Source organism: Pleurodeles waltl, chromosome 2_2 (genome assembly GCF_031143425.1).
Source record: "Pleurodeles waltl isolate 20211129_DDA chromosome 2_2, aPleWal1.hap1.20221129, whole genome shotgun sequence".
Taxonomy (NCBI): Eukaryota; Metazoa; Chordata; class Amphibia; order Caudata; family Salamandridae; genus Pleurodeles; species Pleurodeles waltl.
The window spans coordinates 213,444,563-213,461,563 of NC_090439.1; the positions used below are offsets into that span (position 1 = coordinate 213,444,563).

Here is a 17,001-nt window from a genome sequence, read left to right on the forward strand (position 1 = left end):
GCCATAGTAGTGACTTAAAGTGACCTGGTGCAGAGACCTGTAGTGAAAGGGTACATGCAAGTTTTCACACAGGCTGCCATGGCAGGCCTGCAGACACATTTTGCACGGGGCTCCCATGGGTGAGATAACATATGCTGCAGCACATGGAGAGCCCCTGGTGCCTCAGTGACCTAGGTACCACATACTAGGGACTTATTGGGGCACCAGTATGCCAATTCTGGGGTGTAAAAAGTTAGGGACAACCAAATCCAGAGAGAGAGAGCAGTCACTGGGGTCCTATTTAGCAGGATCCCAGTGAACACAGTTAAAACATACTGACATCAGGCAAAAAATGGGGGTAACCATGCTAAAAAGAGTCTATTTTCCTACATAACCCAACCCCCACACACACACACACACACACACACACACACACACACACCAAACAAAGGACAATAAGACTAACCTTGGCCAGATTAGTCCTTATTATCTAAGAAAAAATATCTGGAGAGTACCTCCCCATTGGAGTGGTTATTCCTAGTATTACTTTCCACTATATGGCCTCTTCCCTGTGGGGAAGTGGACCACCCTATCTGGGTTTCTGACCTGTGACATGCCTAAACTGTGAGCACTCTAGTTCCCTAGCTGAGGGTTGTGAACTTGATGGGCGTAGAGCAGGACAGGGATACTGTCCTAAGTGGGGCAGTGTAGGACAGTTGGGCTGTCCTAAAGGCCCTAAAGGGCAGGATTGCTATCCTAAGTTATCGGGTGGTGCAGAGTTGCTGCCCCAAAGTTTTCATGGAAGGACTTGAGGGCTGTTTTAAGTTTTCTAAGATATGGCAGCGTTGCTGTTCTACCTTAGGTTCTTTCTAGTTGGATTATTTTACCCCCAGGAGCTCAGCTGCTATACCTTTTGGCTCCTGTGGTACAGGTTCCACCCTGGTGATGGTTTCCTCCCTTTGAGGCGTGGGATCCCCAGTGGGCGTGTGGACAGGAGGTAATGCTGTATCCTGCCTGTCTGTGTTTTTCGGAGTGTCCTGGGCCATCATTCCAGACCCCAGGGCTCTTTTCCTTCCTTGCTCTTTAACCTCTGTTGAGGTTAAAGTAAGGAGGTGTTTAGGGATGCCCAGCATGGCTGCAAGGGCTAAGAACTCTACTTCAGTGCAAGTGGAGGTCTCCAGGTCATTACCAAGGAGATACTCTATAGGTAGGTTAGGGGAGACTACCACCTGTTTAGGGCCAGTAACTCCACCCCAGCTAAAGTCTACCATAGCTGTGTGGAGGCACTCAGTGGAGTTATTCACATCAGTGCCTTGGTACGTCACCAAGTAGGTGTTGTTCAGGTGACACTAGTTGTTCAGTAAACTATGGTGACACTGGCAGCTGTGTCCCTGTAGGCCTGAGCCTAAACGCCATTTACCAGGATATGCTGCTTGCACTTATCATTGTTAAGGGGACATGCAGCTATGGTGGCAAGGCTTGTGCCACCCTTGGAGACGAGAATTGTCTCAGGGATTTCTATACCTACCCCAGGCCCCACTACAGACCCAAAGGTGAACCCAGCTATACTTTTGGGCTGATTACTGCTACCACTGTTGCTGCTACTGCTAGAGGTGCTAGAGGTACTAGTGGTAGTGGTGTGGAGTAGTAGTGATAGCAGGCTTGGTGCTATTTTTATGGCAAGTGCTCTCACCTGCCGTGTGGCCTGGTTGCCTACATATGTAGCACCAAGGTTTCTTGCTGGAAGAGGAAGAGGACTTAGACCCATCCCCAGAAGAGTTTTGTGGGCCAGAGGAGAAATCTTTTTGTTTGTCTTTGTCCCCACCCTTGTCCTGATACTTACCGGCCTCCTTCTTTTTGTGGTCACCCCCCTGTATGTGCCTTGCAAGTAACCCTGGTGCGGACCCATTTGTCTGCCTTCTTTCCCAAATCTTGGGGAGAGATCATATCATAGTCCACCAGGTACTGATGCAGCTGACCAGATACACAGTTATTCAAACTGTGCTCTCTCAGACTTAAGTTAAACAAGCCCTGGAAGTCACCAGCTTTGCTCCCATGCAACCAGCCTTCCAGAGCCTTCTCGGAGCAGTCCACAAAATCAACCCAATCTTGGGAGGACTCTTTCCTGGTATCTCTGAACTTGATCCTATACTCTTCAGTATTCAGACCGAACCCATCAAACATGGCAGATTTTAAAACTGTGTAATTGTCTGCATCCTCTTCTCTGACAGTGAGGAGTCTATCCCTACCCTTGTCAGAGAAGGAGAGCCACAAAATAGCTGCCCACTGTCTCTGAGGGACCCTCTGTACCTTACAGGCCCTCTCGATAGCAGTGAACCACTTATAGATGTCATCGCCCACCTTGTAAAGTGAGACTAACTTGTTCAGGTTCCTAGAGTCAAGAGTCCTTCCTGACCTTGGTGTCCCTGAAAATAAAACTGCAGCCACCATGGGGCACTAACCCCAACCCCTGCCTTTCTCTCTCCACTTCCAAGGTCTCCCTATCTAGGGCCAGCTGTTGCTGCTGCAGCCTCAGGTTGGCCTCCCCCAGTCTCAGTTGCCTGAGTTCCCTGTCTAGGGAGTCTTCACCTGAAGTTGAGCTGTGGGTCCAGGAAAATAGAGCTGGAGTTCGTGGGTGCACCTCAGCTCATGCAGGGTGCCATCACACACAGGTACTTGCACCCTGCCCTCTGGGCTTGGAGGGCCTGCCATAGGGGTGACTTACAATGACCTAGTGCGGTGACATGTAGTGAAAGGGTGCGTGCACCTTTTCACGCTGACTGCCATGGCAGGCCTGCAGACAAATTTTACATGGGGCTCCCATGGGTGGCCTAATATATGCTGCAGCCCATGAAAAATTCCTGGTGCCCCAGTGCCCTGGGTATCTAAGTAACATATAATAGGGACTTATATTGGGGCACCAGTACGCCAATTGTGGGGTGTAAAAAGTTAGGGACAACCAAATTCAGAAGGAGAGAGCACAGCCACTGGGGCCCTGGTTACTAGGATCCCAGTGAACACAGTTAAAACACACTGACATCATGCAAAAAGTGGGGGTAACCATGCTAAAAAGAGGCTACTTTCCTACATGCGTCGTTACCATTATTTCACGTAATCGGATTTTAATCTTGGTATAATGGAATTATTATCGAAGCCTGTAAGGAAGTATATGTGGCCACTTGCCTGGGATTGTCATATTGTAGTATATTCCTTATATATTAACATTTAGATGAATTTGTGCATTTCACCATTCCGATGTTACTCCAATGTTGTGTTGATTTTTGTGAATGAGAAGATCAGGGCACTTGCTCACTATTTTGACAACTGGCTATGACAATAATAATGTATCTGACAGAGACTTCTAGCTGCAGATTCCTTACCTTAGAATTCCCCGGTATCAGCTTGGAATTTGGAACTTTTACTGAGCAATGCCCTTGTGCGCACCGTTGGGTGGCGTCGATCAGATCTGTGTGGCATCGTCAGCGTTGTTGGAGCCGTTTGTGACATCACAGTTGGTTATAAAGGCACCACCTAGGCACGCGTATGTCAGTTCTTTTCCTTCCGTGCCGGTTAGCCCAGATCTGGAATCAAACTACCACCTTTCTTTTTTGACAGGCCTTTTTCAATATTTTTGTCGATGATTTTCTTGCTATATTGTGTAGGCTGTCATCTAGGAAGACGGGGTTCAAGCAGTGCGGCAGCTGCCACTGTGCCATGTTCGTGATGGAACCCCATAAGGTATGTCTCTGCTGTCTGGACCAAGACTACGACTTGAAGCCGTGTTCTGAGTGCCGCGCCATAGCCCTCGAAGCTTTGAAGGAGCCGACTGAGCTAGCACCAAAAATCCACAACTACCTACTTTTCAAAAATGTATCACTTTTGATTGGAAAAATGTGATTTATCCATGTTGCATTTGTGCTGTTTCCTGCTAAAGGCACTAGGCCCACCCTCACAAGTGAGGTACCATATTTATCAGAAGACATATGGGAGAACAGAATAGTAGATTATTTATTATTACCAACTGAATTTCACTACGTTTATGCCTTCCAAATTAAAGCCATTGCGGATTAAAGAAGACATTTTGAAAAATGCTCTCTAAATTATATGTTCGTATGGGTACCCACGAATTCACAGATGTACGAACAACCATTGCTCCTAAACTCATCTTGTGCCCATTTCCGAAATACATAGGTTACCTTGATATCAATTTTTCACTTTACATATTTCTCATATGAAAAGGTCTATAAAACCATTGTATGGTGCAGCTCATTTGTTGGTTCCATGTACCTAGGGTTCTTAGAGAATGTACAAACCCTATATATACCCACAACTGAAAGTGTCTAGCAAACATAATGGTACATTGCTTTTGTAAATCAGCCCTCGTGACAAAAAGTTACAGTTGAAAATATTGTCAGAAATGGCTGTTTTTTTCCTACTCGTTTTCAATATTTATTTATGTCAACAGTTAGTTTCTTTGGGAAAACCTTAAGGAATCCACACATATCATACCTTGCTGAATTTGTAATTTAGTCTATGTTTCAGAAATATATAGCTTTCCTGGATCACCTATGGGTTTTACACTGGTTTGCACCACAAACTGTAATTAGGTCGACAGCACAAAAATAGGAAAAATGGGATATCTTTGAAAAATGGCAAAACTATGGTAAAAACAATAGGTTTAATCTCTGCATGTTCGTGAAAGCTGAGAAGATGGTGTCTTCAGCACATCAAGCTGTTTGTTGATGCCATTTTTTTTTTTATCAAACACTTTTATCCAGAGCACTTTTTTTTCCTATTTTTCCCCATATGTTGACTATTTTCTTGGTCCCTTCTAGGAGAATCCACAATTCCTGGGTACCTTCAGAATCCCCTGGATGTTGGAAGAAAGGAAGCAAATTTGGTGTGTAAGGAAATGCTTCCATGGCATGGTTACCCCCTAACTTTTTTCCTTTGCTGATGCTAAGTTTTGATTGAAAGCATGCTGGGACCCCGCTAACCAGGCCCCAGCACCAGTGTTCTTTCCCCAAACTGTACCTTTGCTTCCACAATTGGCACAGTCCTGGCACTCAGGTAAGTCCCTTGTAACTGGTACCCCTGGTACCAAGGGCCCTGATGCCAGGGAAGGTCTGTAAGGGCTGCAGCATGTCTTATCCCACCCTGGGGACCCCTCACTCAGCACATGCACATTGCCTCTCCGCTTGTGTGTGCTGGTGGGGAGAAAATGACTAAGTCGACATGGCACTATACTAGTGCCATACCAACCTCACACTGCCTGTGGCATAGTTAAGTCACCCATCTAGCAGGCCCTAAGGCAGGGTGCACTATACCACAGGTGAGGGCAAATGTGCATGTGTACTATGCCCCTACAGTGTCTAAGCAAAACCTTAGACATTGTAAGTGCAGGGTATCCATAAGAGTATATAGTCTGGGAGTTTGTGAAACACTAACTCCACAGCGCCATAATGGCTACACTGAAATCTGGGAAGTTTGGTATCAAACTTCTCAGCACAATACATTCACACTGATCCCAGTGTGCAATTTATTGTAACATACACCCAGGGGGCATCTTAGAGATGCCCCCTGAATACCAATCCAACTTCTAATGTGGGGCTGACCAGTTTCTGCCAGCCTGCCACAACCAGACGAATTGCTGGCCACATGGGGAGAGTGCCTTTGTCACTCTGTGGCCAGGAACAAAGCCTGCACTGGGTGGAGGTGCTTTTCACCTCCCCCTGCAGGAACTGTAACACCTGGCGGTGAGCATCAAAGGCTCACCCCCTTTGTTACAGCGCCCCAGGGCATCCCAGCTAGTGGAGATGCCCGCCCCTCCGGCCACTGCCCCCACTTTATGGCGGCAAGGCTGTAGGAGAAAATTAGAAAAGCAAGGAGGAGTCACCCACCAGTCAGGACAGCCCCCAAGATGCCCTGAGCTGAGGTGACCCCTGCCTTTAGAAGTTCTCCATCCTGGTTTTGGAAGATTCCCCCAATAGGATTAGGGATGTGCCCCCCTCCCCACAGGGAGGAGGCACAAAGAGGGTGTAGCCACCCTCTAGGACAGTAGCCATTGGCTACTGCCCTCCCAGACCTAAACACACCCCTAAATTTAGTATTTAGGGGCACGCCTGAACCCAGCAAGTCAGATCCCTGCAACCTGAACCAAAGAAGGACTGCTGACCTACAAGCCTGTAGAGATGACGGACGGCGACAACTGCTTTGGCCCCAGCCCTACCGGCCTGTCTCCTGACTCAAAAACCTTCAACCACCTACGCATCCAACGGGGACCAGCGACCTCTGAAGCCTCAGAGGACTGCCATGAACCCCAGGACCAAGAAACTCCTGTGAGCAGCGGCTCTGCTGAAAAACAGCAACATCTTTGCAACAAAGAAGCAACTTCCAAAGAACTCACTCTTCCCGCCGGAAGCGTGAGACTTCACACTCTGCACCCAATGCCCCTGGCTCGAGATCCAGAGAACTAACACCAGAGGGAGGACTCCCTGGTGACTGCGACCCCGTGAGTAGCCCGAGACGACCCCCCTGGATCCCCACAGTGATGCCTGCACAGAGAATCCAGAGGCTCCCCCTGACCGCGACTGCTTGTAAGAAGGGACCCGACGCCTGGACCAAGCCCTGCACCCGCAGCCCTCAGGACCTGGTGGAACCGAACCTCCGTGCAGGAGTGACCCCCAGGCGACCCTCTGCCTAGCTCAGGTGGTGGCTGTCCAGAGAAGCCCCCCCTGTGCCTGCCTACCTGCACTGCTAGAGAGACCCCCGGGGCCCTCCATTGTTTCCTACCTAAAACCCGACGCCTGCTTTGCACACTGCACCCGGCTGACCCTGTGCCGCTGAGTGTGTTTTGTGTGTCTACTTGTGTCCCCCCCAGTGCTCTACAAAACCCCCCTGGTCTGCCCCCCGAGGACGCGGGTACTTACCTGCTGGCAGACTGGAACCGGAGCACCCCTGTTCTCCATTGAAACCTATGTGTTTTGGGCACCTCTTTGACCTCTGCACCTGACCGGCCCTGAGCTGCTGGTGTGGTAACTTTGGGGTTGCCCTGAACCCCCAACGGTGGGCTGCCTATGCCCATGAACTGAGACTTGTAAGTGTCTTACTTACCTCACAATCCAACCTTTACTTACCTCCCCCATGAACTGTTGATTTTTGCAGTGTCCACTTTTGAAATAGCTTATTGCCATTTTAACAAAGGCTGTATATGATATTGCTCTAATTCAAAGTTCCTATCTCACCTGTGTAGAGTACCTTGCATTTTATGTATTTACTTCAAATCTTGAACCTGTGTTCTTAAAATAAACTAAGAAAATATATTTTTCTATTTAAAAACCTATTGGCCTGGAGTAAGTCTTTGAGTGTGGGTTCCTCATTTATTGCCTGTGTGTGTACAACAAATGCTTAACACTACCCTCTGATAAGCCTACTGCTCGACCACACTACCACAAAAGAGAGCATTAGAATTATCTACTTCTTCCACTATCTTACCTCTAAGGGGAACCCTTGGACTCTGTGCACACTATTTCTTACTTTTAAATAGTACATACAGAGCCAACTTCCTACATGGTGTGAATAGCTTATGTGAACTAAAGGTTATTGAGGCCTAAGCACAAATTACCCCAAATAGCCAAAAAAGGCTTAGCACAGGATTGGAAAAGATCTATCAGTGACATTATTAAATATGTTCTAAATCTTTCTATTCAAGAATAACTCTGTGTGCAGGTGACAGTTGACTTGTGTTCATTATATTAACTACAGTATTTTTGGTTCTGCAGAATTTTTTTTTCAACAGGAGAAATATTCTGTGTAGTAGATACTAACCTTTGTAAGTGTGTTTGAGTTATTAGAGAGAATCGTGCTAGCATGACAGTTTCTGCTTAACTGTGTGCTTGTGTACCTGTGCTTGTTTTACTTCAGGAGCTGGGCTACCTGTAAAGTTTTCACCACAGTATGAAGGATGCAAGTAGTGTGATATGATACAGATAAAAGATGTCCGTAGTATGGCATTTGTTTTGGAACTGGCATTCCCTATTTTGTCTTTCTTCCAACATTTCTATGCAGATTGAACACCATACTCTATGAACATTTTTCATATATTTGTGGTTGATTGTTAATGTAAATTATGCTACCTGTTTAGTTTTGCTATAGGTTCAGTGTTGCACATAATGCTTTCTTTCAACACCTAAGGGAATTGTATCTGTGATGGCACTAATGATGCCAGATATTCTCCTGAGCTATTTTATACTTATTGTCAGGCTTCTAATGCCATATTAATTTATCAAGCAATATGCGGGAAAACAAAGCTTGGATGAGGTAATCAGTAATGTCATCGAGGATGGCATTTGGGATGTCCTCAATGATGTCATAAATCATGTCATGAGTGATGCCATGTGAGGTCATAAGTATTTCATGGCGGGGGAGCAAGTCATAGTCAATGCTGCTAACTATAACTGGTAAATTTATGCATCTGATAGAGACTTCTAGTTGCAGATTCCTTACCTTAGAATTTCCACCAGGCGTCAGACTGGATCCAAAGATTTTTCTTCGAGCAATACCCTGGCACGTCGGTATGTGGCGTCAGTCGACTCCGTAGGCGTCGTAGTCGCTGTGATGACGTCGGGAGTAGTATATAGACGCCGCCCTCGCGCAGTGACATCATTTCTTCTCTTTCCGCGCCACGCGGTGATCCGGAGAAGAGCTACCCTGGATATTTTTTTGGCAGAATTTGAACGTTTTGTTGAGTTTTTTTCTGTGCGACTGTGGTGCGTCGAGGCGGTCCCCGACGGCCAGGTTCAAGCAGTGTGAGGAGTGTCATCGGATGATGTCTGTGACGGATCCTCATCGGGCTTGTCTTTGGTGTCTCGAGCGCGACCATGACCCAAATTCGTGCTCCGAGTGCCGGGCCATGCACCCGAAGGCTTTGAGGGAGTGGTCCCTAAAGCTAATGGCGACCCGGCACTCAACTCCGCATAGGTCCCAGTCTCATTCAAGAGGAAGGTCTCGAGATCAGTCGCGGAGTCATCACCACTTGTCGTCTTCTAAATCCTCAGGTCAAAGTTTGAAGAAGAAGAAGTCAAAGAAGTCCCATCACTCTCCGACTTCACCCCGTCGCTTGGCCGGCGCGGCGCGGGAAGATTGTCCGCCCACTAGGCCTCCGTCCTCGGAGCCTGCGTCTAGGTCGGCTCCGCGCTTCCCAGAGTTTCCCAGAGCCGCAGCAACCCCCGCCCAGCTTAAAGAGTTTTATGAGGCCATGCGCCTCATATTTAGGTGGTCCGGCCCCGATATGGCACCCTCGGGCCCAAGGGGTTCAGGTGAGGGACCTTTGGGTTCCGCGCCGGCAGCTTCGGCTCTGGCCACCGAGGCCACCTCTGGATCTGTGCGCAGATCCGCACTGTCGCTGGTCGCACCCTTGAGACCTTCCCCTGCACCGGGTTGATTATCGACGCTCCTGACGTCGGTGGTGCCCGCTATCGACGTCGACTCGATTCTTATCCCCGACGACTCGGAGTCGGAGTGGCGTCGGCCAACGCCGCCTTCGGCTTCGATGGGGCTTATTCGCCGCATGTCGGATTCAGATCCTTTTTCTTATGGGTATGAATATGGGGAGGAATTGGAGGGGTCTCTGGACCCTTATGAATACCAGGATGACCCTGCCATAGACCGGGCTCGGGAATTGGGCGAAGCCAGTGGTCTGGATACTTCTCCTGACGCTGGCATGCTGTCTCCTCCTACCGTGGGGTTCGGCAGAGGGAGCAACTTATGGTATGGTGGTCAGTAGGACAGCTGAGGTCTCCTTGGTCTCGAGCTTCCCAATGTTGAGGCATGTCTAATCTCCGGACGGAGTTGCTTCAGCAAGGGGCTTCTACTTCAGAACCCCTTTTGCTTTTAATGAAGCCCTCACCGATGTCCTTTAGGTACATGGTCCAAACCCAACACAGGGGCTCCTGTGAATAGGACTATTGCACGCTGCCATCGGCCCGCTCCGAATTACCCTAAATTCCTGTCCCAACACCCCATGCCTGAGAGTCTTGTTATCCAGGCTTCCTCTTCTTCAGGCACATTCCCTTTCGCACCCCGTGATAGGAAATTCAAAAGGCTGCAAAGGTTTGGCAAGAAGTTGTTTTCTTCCTGCAGTCTCGCACTGTGGTCTGTGAACACCGCATGCCTTTTGGGCCGCTGTACCCACTCTTTGTGGGATACGGTTGCGCAAGTCCTGCCACAGATACTGGAGGAGCCCCGTGCTATCGTCTCTCAAGCAGTGAATGATGGGAGAGATGCAGCAAAGTTCACAATCCTTTGTGGGCTGGACACAACCGACTCTCTGGGCAGATCAGTTGCTACGATGGTGGCCTTATGTGGCCATGCCTGGTTACGTACTTTTGTTTTTTCAGGGGATGTCCAACAGTCACTCATGGACATGACCTTTGATGGCTCCCATCTCTTCGGAGACAAAGTGGACTCGGAGAGATTCAAGGATTCCCAGGGCTACGGCTCGGTCCCTCGGTCTTTCCTCAGCCCCTCACCCACCACAGTCTGCTTTTCCCCCTTTTCGTGGCCACGGAAGGGGCTCCCTGTCGCGTCCTCCACACAGCCACCATGCCTTGCACGTTGGTCAGCCTATGCGTGGCCGAGGACGTGGAATCCCATGTGGCCATGGGACAGGGAACCAGAGGTCTGTCCAGTCCACCTCTGCCCCCGCTGCAGCCTACAAACCCTCCTAGTCCGTCCCCTCGCTCCTTTCCAGTTGGTGGCAGGATTCGCCATCACCTGCCCCACTGGAAACATATCAACACGGACAGGTGGGTTTTGCAGATCGTTCGAAAGGGCTACTCCCTCCCTTTCGAATCTGCTCCACCAACCATGCCTCCATCCTTCAGTCACCTTCCAGAGGATCATTTGGCACTTCTTTGCCAGCAAGCCGCAGCTCTTTTGGCCAAGGGAATTATAGAAAAGGTCCTGGTGCCAGAATGAGGTCATGGTTGTTATTCCTGCTACTTTCTGATACCAAAGACCTTCGGGACCTAAACTACTTCCTCAAGAAGGAGAAATTCAGAATGTTTACCCTGGCTCAGGTTCTGTCTGCCTTGGACCCAGGAGACTGGATGGTAGCGTTGGACTTGGAGGACACTTATTTCCACTTCCCTATCCTGCCTGGCCACAGACGTTACCTACGATTCGTGGTAGGTCACAAGCACTTTGTTTACTGTGCTCCCCTTCGGCCTTACCAGCGCCCCACTTGTGTTCACGAAAGTGATGGCAGTGGTTGCAACTCATCTGCACAGGTTAGGGGTCTCAGTCTTCCCCTACCTCGACGAGTGGCTGTTGAAGGCGGACTCGCTCCAGAAAGTCATCTCCCATCTTCTGACTACAGTGAACCTCCTGTACACACTGGTGTTCACTATAAACATGCCAACATCATGCCTGACCCCCTCTCAGTCGCTCCCTTTGATTGGAGCGGTTCTGGACACAGTTTAGTTTTGGGCTTATCCTCCCGAAAAACGAGTCCAAGACATTCAGGCTATGATTCCGATCTTTCGGCCTCAGTCTTGAGTTTCGGTGAGACTGACTCTGAGGCTGCTGGGCTTCATGGCCTCCTGCATCCTGCTAGTAACACATGCCAGTCCACCTCTGCCCCCGCTGCAGACTCTGCTGTGGGACCTGAAGTTCCAGTGGGCGCAGCATCAGGGGAATCTCTCCGACCTGGTCCAGATCTCGGAGGGGACTGCGAAAGACCTGCAGTGGTGGCTTTCGAATCCACATTTGGGTCCACGGCAGATCCCTCTCCCTTCCCCAACCAGATCTCTCTATAGTGACAGATGCGTCACTTCTGGGTTGGGTTGGCCACATGGGAGAGGCGGAGATCAGAGGACTCTGGTCTCCAGCAGAGTCGGGCTCCATATCAATCTGCTGGAGCTCCGGGCGATCAGGCTTGTGTTGAAAGCATTCTTTCCCTCTCTCAAAGGGAAAGTGGTGCAGGTGTTCACGGACAATACTACTGCCATTTGGTATTGCAACAAACAATGCGGAGTAGGGTCCTCGACCCTTTGTCAGGAGGCAGTACGCCTCTGGACGTGGCTGGAACATCCGGGCATTACCCTGATGGTTCAACATCTGGCGGGTTCCCTCAACGCCAGAGCGGACAAACTCAGCCGTCAATGCACAGCCGATCACGAATGGCGTCTCCATCCGGAGGTGGCAGAAGGTCTCTTTCAGCACTAGGGAGAGCCTTGGTTAGATCTGTTTGCCTCCACAGAGAATGCGCAATGTCAGCTGTTTTGCGTATTGGTGTTTCCAAGGCGACACTCGCTCAGAGATGCTTTTCATCTCAAGTGGAACTCCGGCCTCCTTTCCACCTATACCTCTTCTGCCCAGAGTTGTCAAGAAAATCAGGAACGACCTGGCCGAAGTCATCTTGGTGGTTCCGGACTGGGCACGGAGAGTATGGTATCCAGAGCTATTAAGCATGTCCATCGATCCTCCACTCAGACTGCCTCTTCAGGCAGATCTTCTGTTGCAGCAACAGGGGACGGTTCTTCACCCGAACCTGTCCAACCTCTTCCTACATGCTTGGAGATTGAGCAGCAACAGTTGACTGCTTTTGCCTTTCCACCCGAAGTCTGCAGTGTTATCTTGGCAGCCAGGCGTCCATCAACTAAACCTATACACGCCTGCCGTTGGAATACATTTGTGGCATGGTGTACTAACCAATCTGTTGATTTCCCCCCCCCCCCCCTTTCTGCCCTTCTATCCAAGGTTCTTCTGTTCATTCTTTATTTAGCCCAGCAGGGTTCTGCTTTGGGCACCCTTAAAGGGTACTTATCTGTCCTTTTGGCCTTTCTTAGGCTACCTGATCAGCGCTCACTCTTTAAATCTCCTATTGTGAGTAGATTCCTAAAAGGGCACACCCATTTATTTCCTCCCACTCAATTTATCATACCTCAGTGGGACCTTAATCTTGTTCTTACTTATTTGATGTGTTCCCCCTTTGAGCCAATGCATATTTGTCCCTTGCGTCTCCTCACCTTCAAAACTGTCTTTCTGGTCGCTATCACCTCTGCTCGCAGGATGAGTGAGCTACAGGCCCTTTCCTCAAACCCTCCATACTTATCTGTACAGCCTGACAAAGTTGTGCTGTGCACTGGGGCTTCCTTCCTTCCTAAGGTGGTTACACCCTTTCATGTAGACCAGTCCATCACTTTGCCTACTTTCTACACACCCCCACATCCTTCCCATCAGGAGGAGAGACTCCACTGCCTGGACCCAAAAAGAACGTTGGCATTCTACCTCAATCAGACTAAAGATTTCCGGGTGGACAAGCAACTCTGTGTTTGGTATGTGGGTGCAAAAAAAGGGAAGGCGGTGCAAAAGCGTACCATCTCTTGATGGCTGCTTCTTTGCATCAAAATATGCTACGCTTTGGCCAAGAAGCAACCTCCTGAAGGCTTACGTGCTCATTCCACCTGAGATACTGCTGCTTCCACTGCGTTACCACGCGGAGCCCCTGTCCTGGATATCTGGCAGGCGGCTACGTGGGCATCCCTGCACACATTTGCTAAGCACTACTGCCTGGACAGTCGGGTCCATCGAGATGGCTATTTTGGTTGTTCGGTCCTACGGGGCTTTCTAGTATGATCTTGGTTCACAACCCACCACCGAGGATGGCATTGCTTGGGTATCTGTTCTAAGGTAAGGAATCTGCAACTAGAAGTCTCTATCAGATGTAAAAGTTACTTACCTTTGGTAACGAAATATCTGGTAGAGACATATTCTAGTTGCAGATTCCTTACCGCCCACTCAACCTCCCCTCTTGCAAACTGATTTCTAGCGACAGGGATCCCCCCTTTCAGGTTATTAGCTCTGGCGCACCAATCTCAGTGTTCTTAGCGGCTCTGCGCTCTGGCGTGGAAAGTCGTTAAAAGAAGCTGACGTCACTGCGCAAGGGCGGCATCTATGTACTACTCCCGACGTCATCACGGTGACCACAACGCCAGCGTAGTCGACCAACGCCACCTACCGACGCACAAGGATATTGCTTGAAAAAAAAATCTCCCGATCCAGTCTGACGTCTGGGGAAAATTCTAAGGTAAGGAATCTGCAACTAGAATATGTCTCTACCAGATATTTTGTTACCAAAGGTAAGTAACTTGTACGTTTATTTTAGTTCAGAATTTTAATGTTGTCATTGACAGATTCACCTAACTATAACTTTACTTTCACCTTTGGGTTTTTCAGTGCATTCCTAGGGTTTTTGTAAAGGAAAACAGATCTTTTTACCGCACCTAACTATAACGCTACTTTAACATTTGGTTTTCTCAGTGAAATAATTTGTTCTGGATTGTTTGATATGCTGGTCTGTAAATCATACGGATGTTGTGTTGCGGTAGCAACTCATAGACAAGCATACATTTTGGGGTAGACTTGTGTGCATTATGGTGCCAGAACTGTGGATGATGAAGAATGAAGAAAAAAATATGTTTTGGATGTGTAGATTTCGGGAGTTTTCCTTCGTACATCTATGCATTAAGGCTTTTTGCAGAACATTTAATTGTTTTCTGGGTTATACTCTAGGGCTCAGTAAAGGCTTGTCAGCATTCCTGCTGGCTCTTGCATGTAGATGTTTTTTGTTGATACCCCCATTCTTCATCCTGCTCTCAGGCAGTGCTTTGGTACACAAGATACTGGGACCTATCAATAATGAGTCTTGCCTGAAAATGTTAATCGCTAAACGAGAAAACCTTGCGCTGCTCGCTCATCAGAATATTGTGGAAAAAATTATTTTGTTGTATGTTAAACATTTTGTGCTGTGGAACGTGAGTTGGTGAAAACTTTATTGGCTTTCCATTACACCAGCTATTTGTGCTACATGTTTAAGGAGTGTGTGCCGAGAGTGATCTGATTCTTCGCAGACTGTACATGTTAATGCTCAATTGATTTCCTGAAATTTATAAATATTTGTCTTGTGTTTTCTTGATAGTGTCTGAGCATTTTCTGTCATCTTATGATGTTGACTGCACCCAGGAAACCAAGAAGGAAATTGTGCAGTGTATGGGCTCTTTCCAAGATGGAGTGGCTGAAAAATGTGTGGACTACTTCCAGAGATATCGCCGTGCTTCACATGTAACACCCAAATCCTACCTCTCCTTCATTCAAGGATATAAAACTATATACAGGGAAAAACATGCTGAGGTGCTTACACTAGCTAACAGGTAAGCACTAAGACATTGTTTTGTCCCCAGAAAAAGTACAGAATTATTTGTTGTTTCAAAATTGCTTTCTCTATCAGGCTTTTTTTTTTGTAGTTTTAGAGCACCTTTAAGTTTTCTGGTTACATTTCTGTTGAAACACTTAAGGCCTGATTACAACTTTGACGGATGAGATACTCCATCACAAACCTGACAGATATCTCGCCTGCCATTCTACAAGTTCCGTAGGATATAATGAAACTTGTAATATGGCGGATGGGATATTCATCACTTTTGTGACGGAGTATCCCATCTGCCGAGGTAGTAATCAGACCCTTCGTCTTGCTAACAAATACTTTTTCGTCCTATGCCTCTCTATGTCGCCTTCACTATACAAGAGCAAGGGCATATACTTCAACAAGACTGATAACAGTTGTAGGAAAGTCCCATCTTTCTTGGCATGTTACCCCCAATTTCTGCATGTTTGTCAGTATGTTTTGCCTGTCTCACTGGGATCCTGCTAGCCAGGACCCCAGTGCTCATAGTTTGTGGCCTATGTGTGTGTTGCCAGTATGCTTAAATGTGTCACTGCAGTTCTGCTAATCAGAACTCCAGTGCTTATGCTCTCTCAACTTACCAAATTTGTCACTATAGTTTAGAGACTCCATATTCCAATTCTAATTGGCACACTGGACCCCCACTTATAAGTCCCTAGTATATAGTACCTAGGTACCCAGGGCATTGGGGTTCCAGGAGATCATTATGGGCTGCAGCATTTATTTTGCCACCCATAAGGAGCTCAGGCAAACCCTTTCACAGGACCGCCACTGCAGCCTGAGTGAAAGAGTGCCCACACTATTTCAGTCGTTTTCACTGCACTTCAGTAACTTATAAGTCACCTATATGTCTAACCTTCATTTACTGAAGGCTAGGTGCAAAGTTACTGTGTGTGAGGGCACCCTTGCACTAGCAAAGGTGCCTCCACGTTGTTCAGGGACTTTGTAAGTGCGGGGATACCATTACATGTGTGCACTACATATATGTCAATACATATATGTAGCTTCACAATGGTAATTCCGCATATGGCCATGTGAGGTGTCTAAGATCATGGAATTCTCCCCCCATTCCAAATCTGGTATTGGGGGTCAATCCCATGCACCCTGGGGGGCTCCACCATGGACCCCTAGTACTGCCAAACCAGCTCTCTGAGGTTTCCAAAGAGAGCCCCAGCTGCTGCCACCTCACAGACAGGTTTCTGCCCCCCTGGGGAATGAGCAGCTCAATCCCAGGAAGGCAGAATAATGCATTTCCTTTGGGATAAGGGGGTTACACTATCTCCCTTTGGAAATAGGTGTTACAGGCTTGGGAGGGGTAGCCTCCCAGGGTCTCTGGAAATGCTTTAAGGGCACAGATGGTGCCCTCCTTGCGTAAGCCAGTATTCACCAGTTCAGGGACCCCCAGTCCCTGCTCTGGCGCTTAACTGGACAAGGGAAAGGGGAGTGACCACTCCCCTATCCATCACCACCCTAGGGGTGGTGCCCAGAGCTTCTCCAGTGTGCCCCTGGCGTTTGCCATCTTGGATTACAAGGTGCAGGGACACTGGAGACCTCTGAGTGGCCAGTGCCAGCAGGTGACGTCAGAGACCCCTCCTGATAGGTGCATACCTGGGTAGGTAGCTAATCTCCCTCTCAGGGCAATTTAGGGTTTATAATCTGGGTGTTTCCTCAGATTCAGCTTGCAAGACTCCTCCAGGAATCCTCTGCTTCAGCTTCTGACCGTCAGATCAACCACAGACTGCTCTAGGAACCGCTGTAACTGCAACAAAGTATCCAGG

At 48.4% G+C, this 17,001-nt stretch overlaps 1 protein-coding gene across 1 annotated transcript in view; it reads left to right on the forward strand.

Annotated features, from left to right (window-relative positions):
- DNAH5 (dynein axonemal heavy chain 5) overlaps positions 1 to 17,001 on the forward strand; it is a 4,110,061-nt gene that overhangs the window by 3,300,968 nt on the left and 792,092 nt on the right. Inside the window, exon 56 of the mRNA XM_069219645.1 lies at positions 14,960 to 15,191. Within this exon, the coding sequence (XP_069075746.1) occupies positions 14,960 to 15,191 (232 nt within the window). The remainder of the gene's footprint in view (positions 1 to 14,959; positions 15,192 to 17,001) is intronic.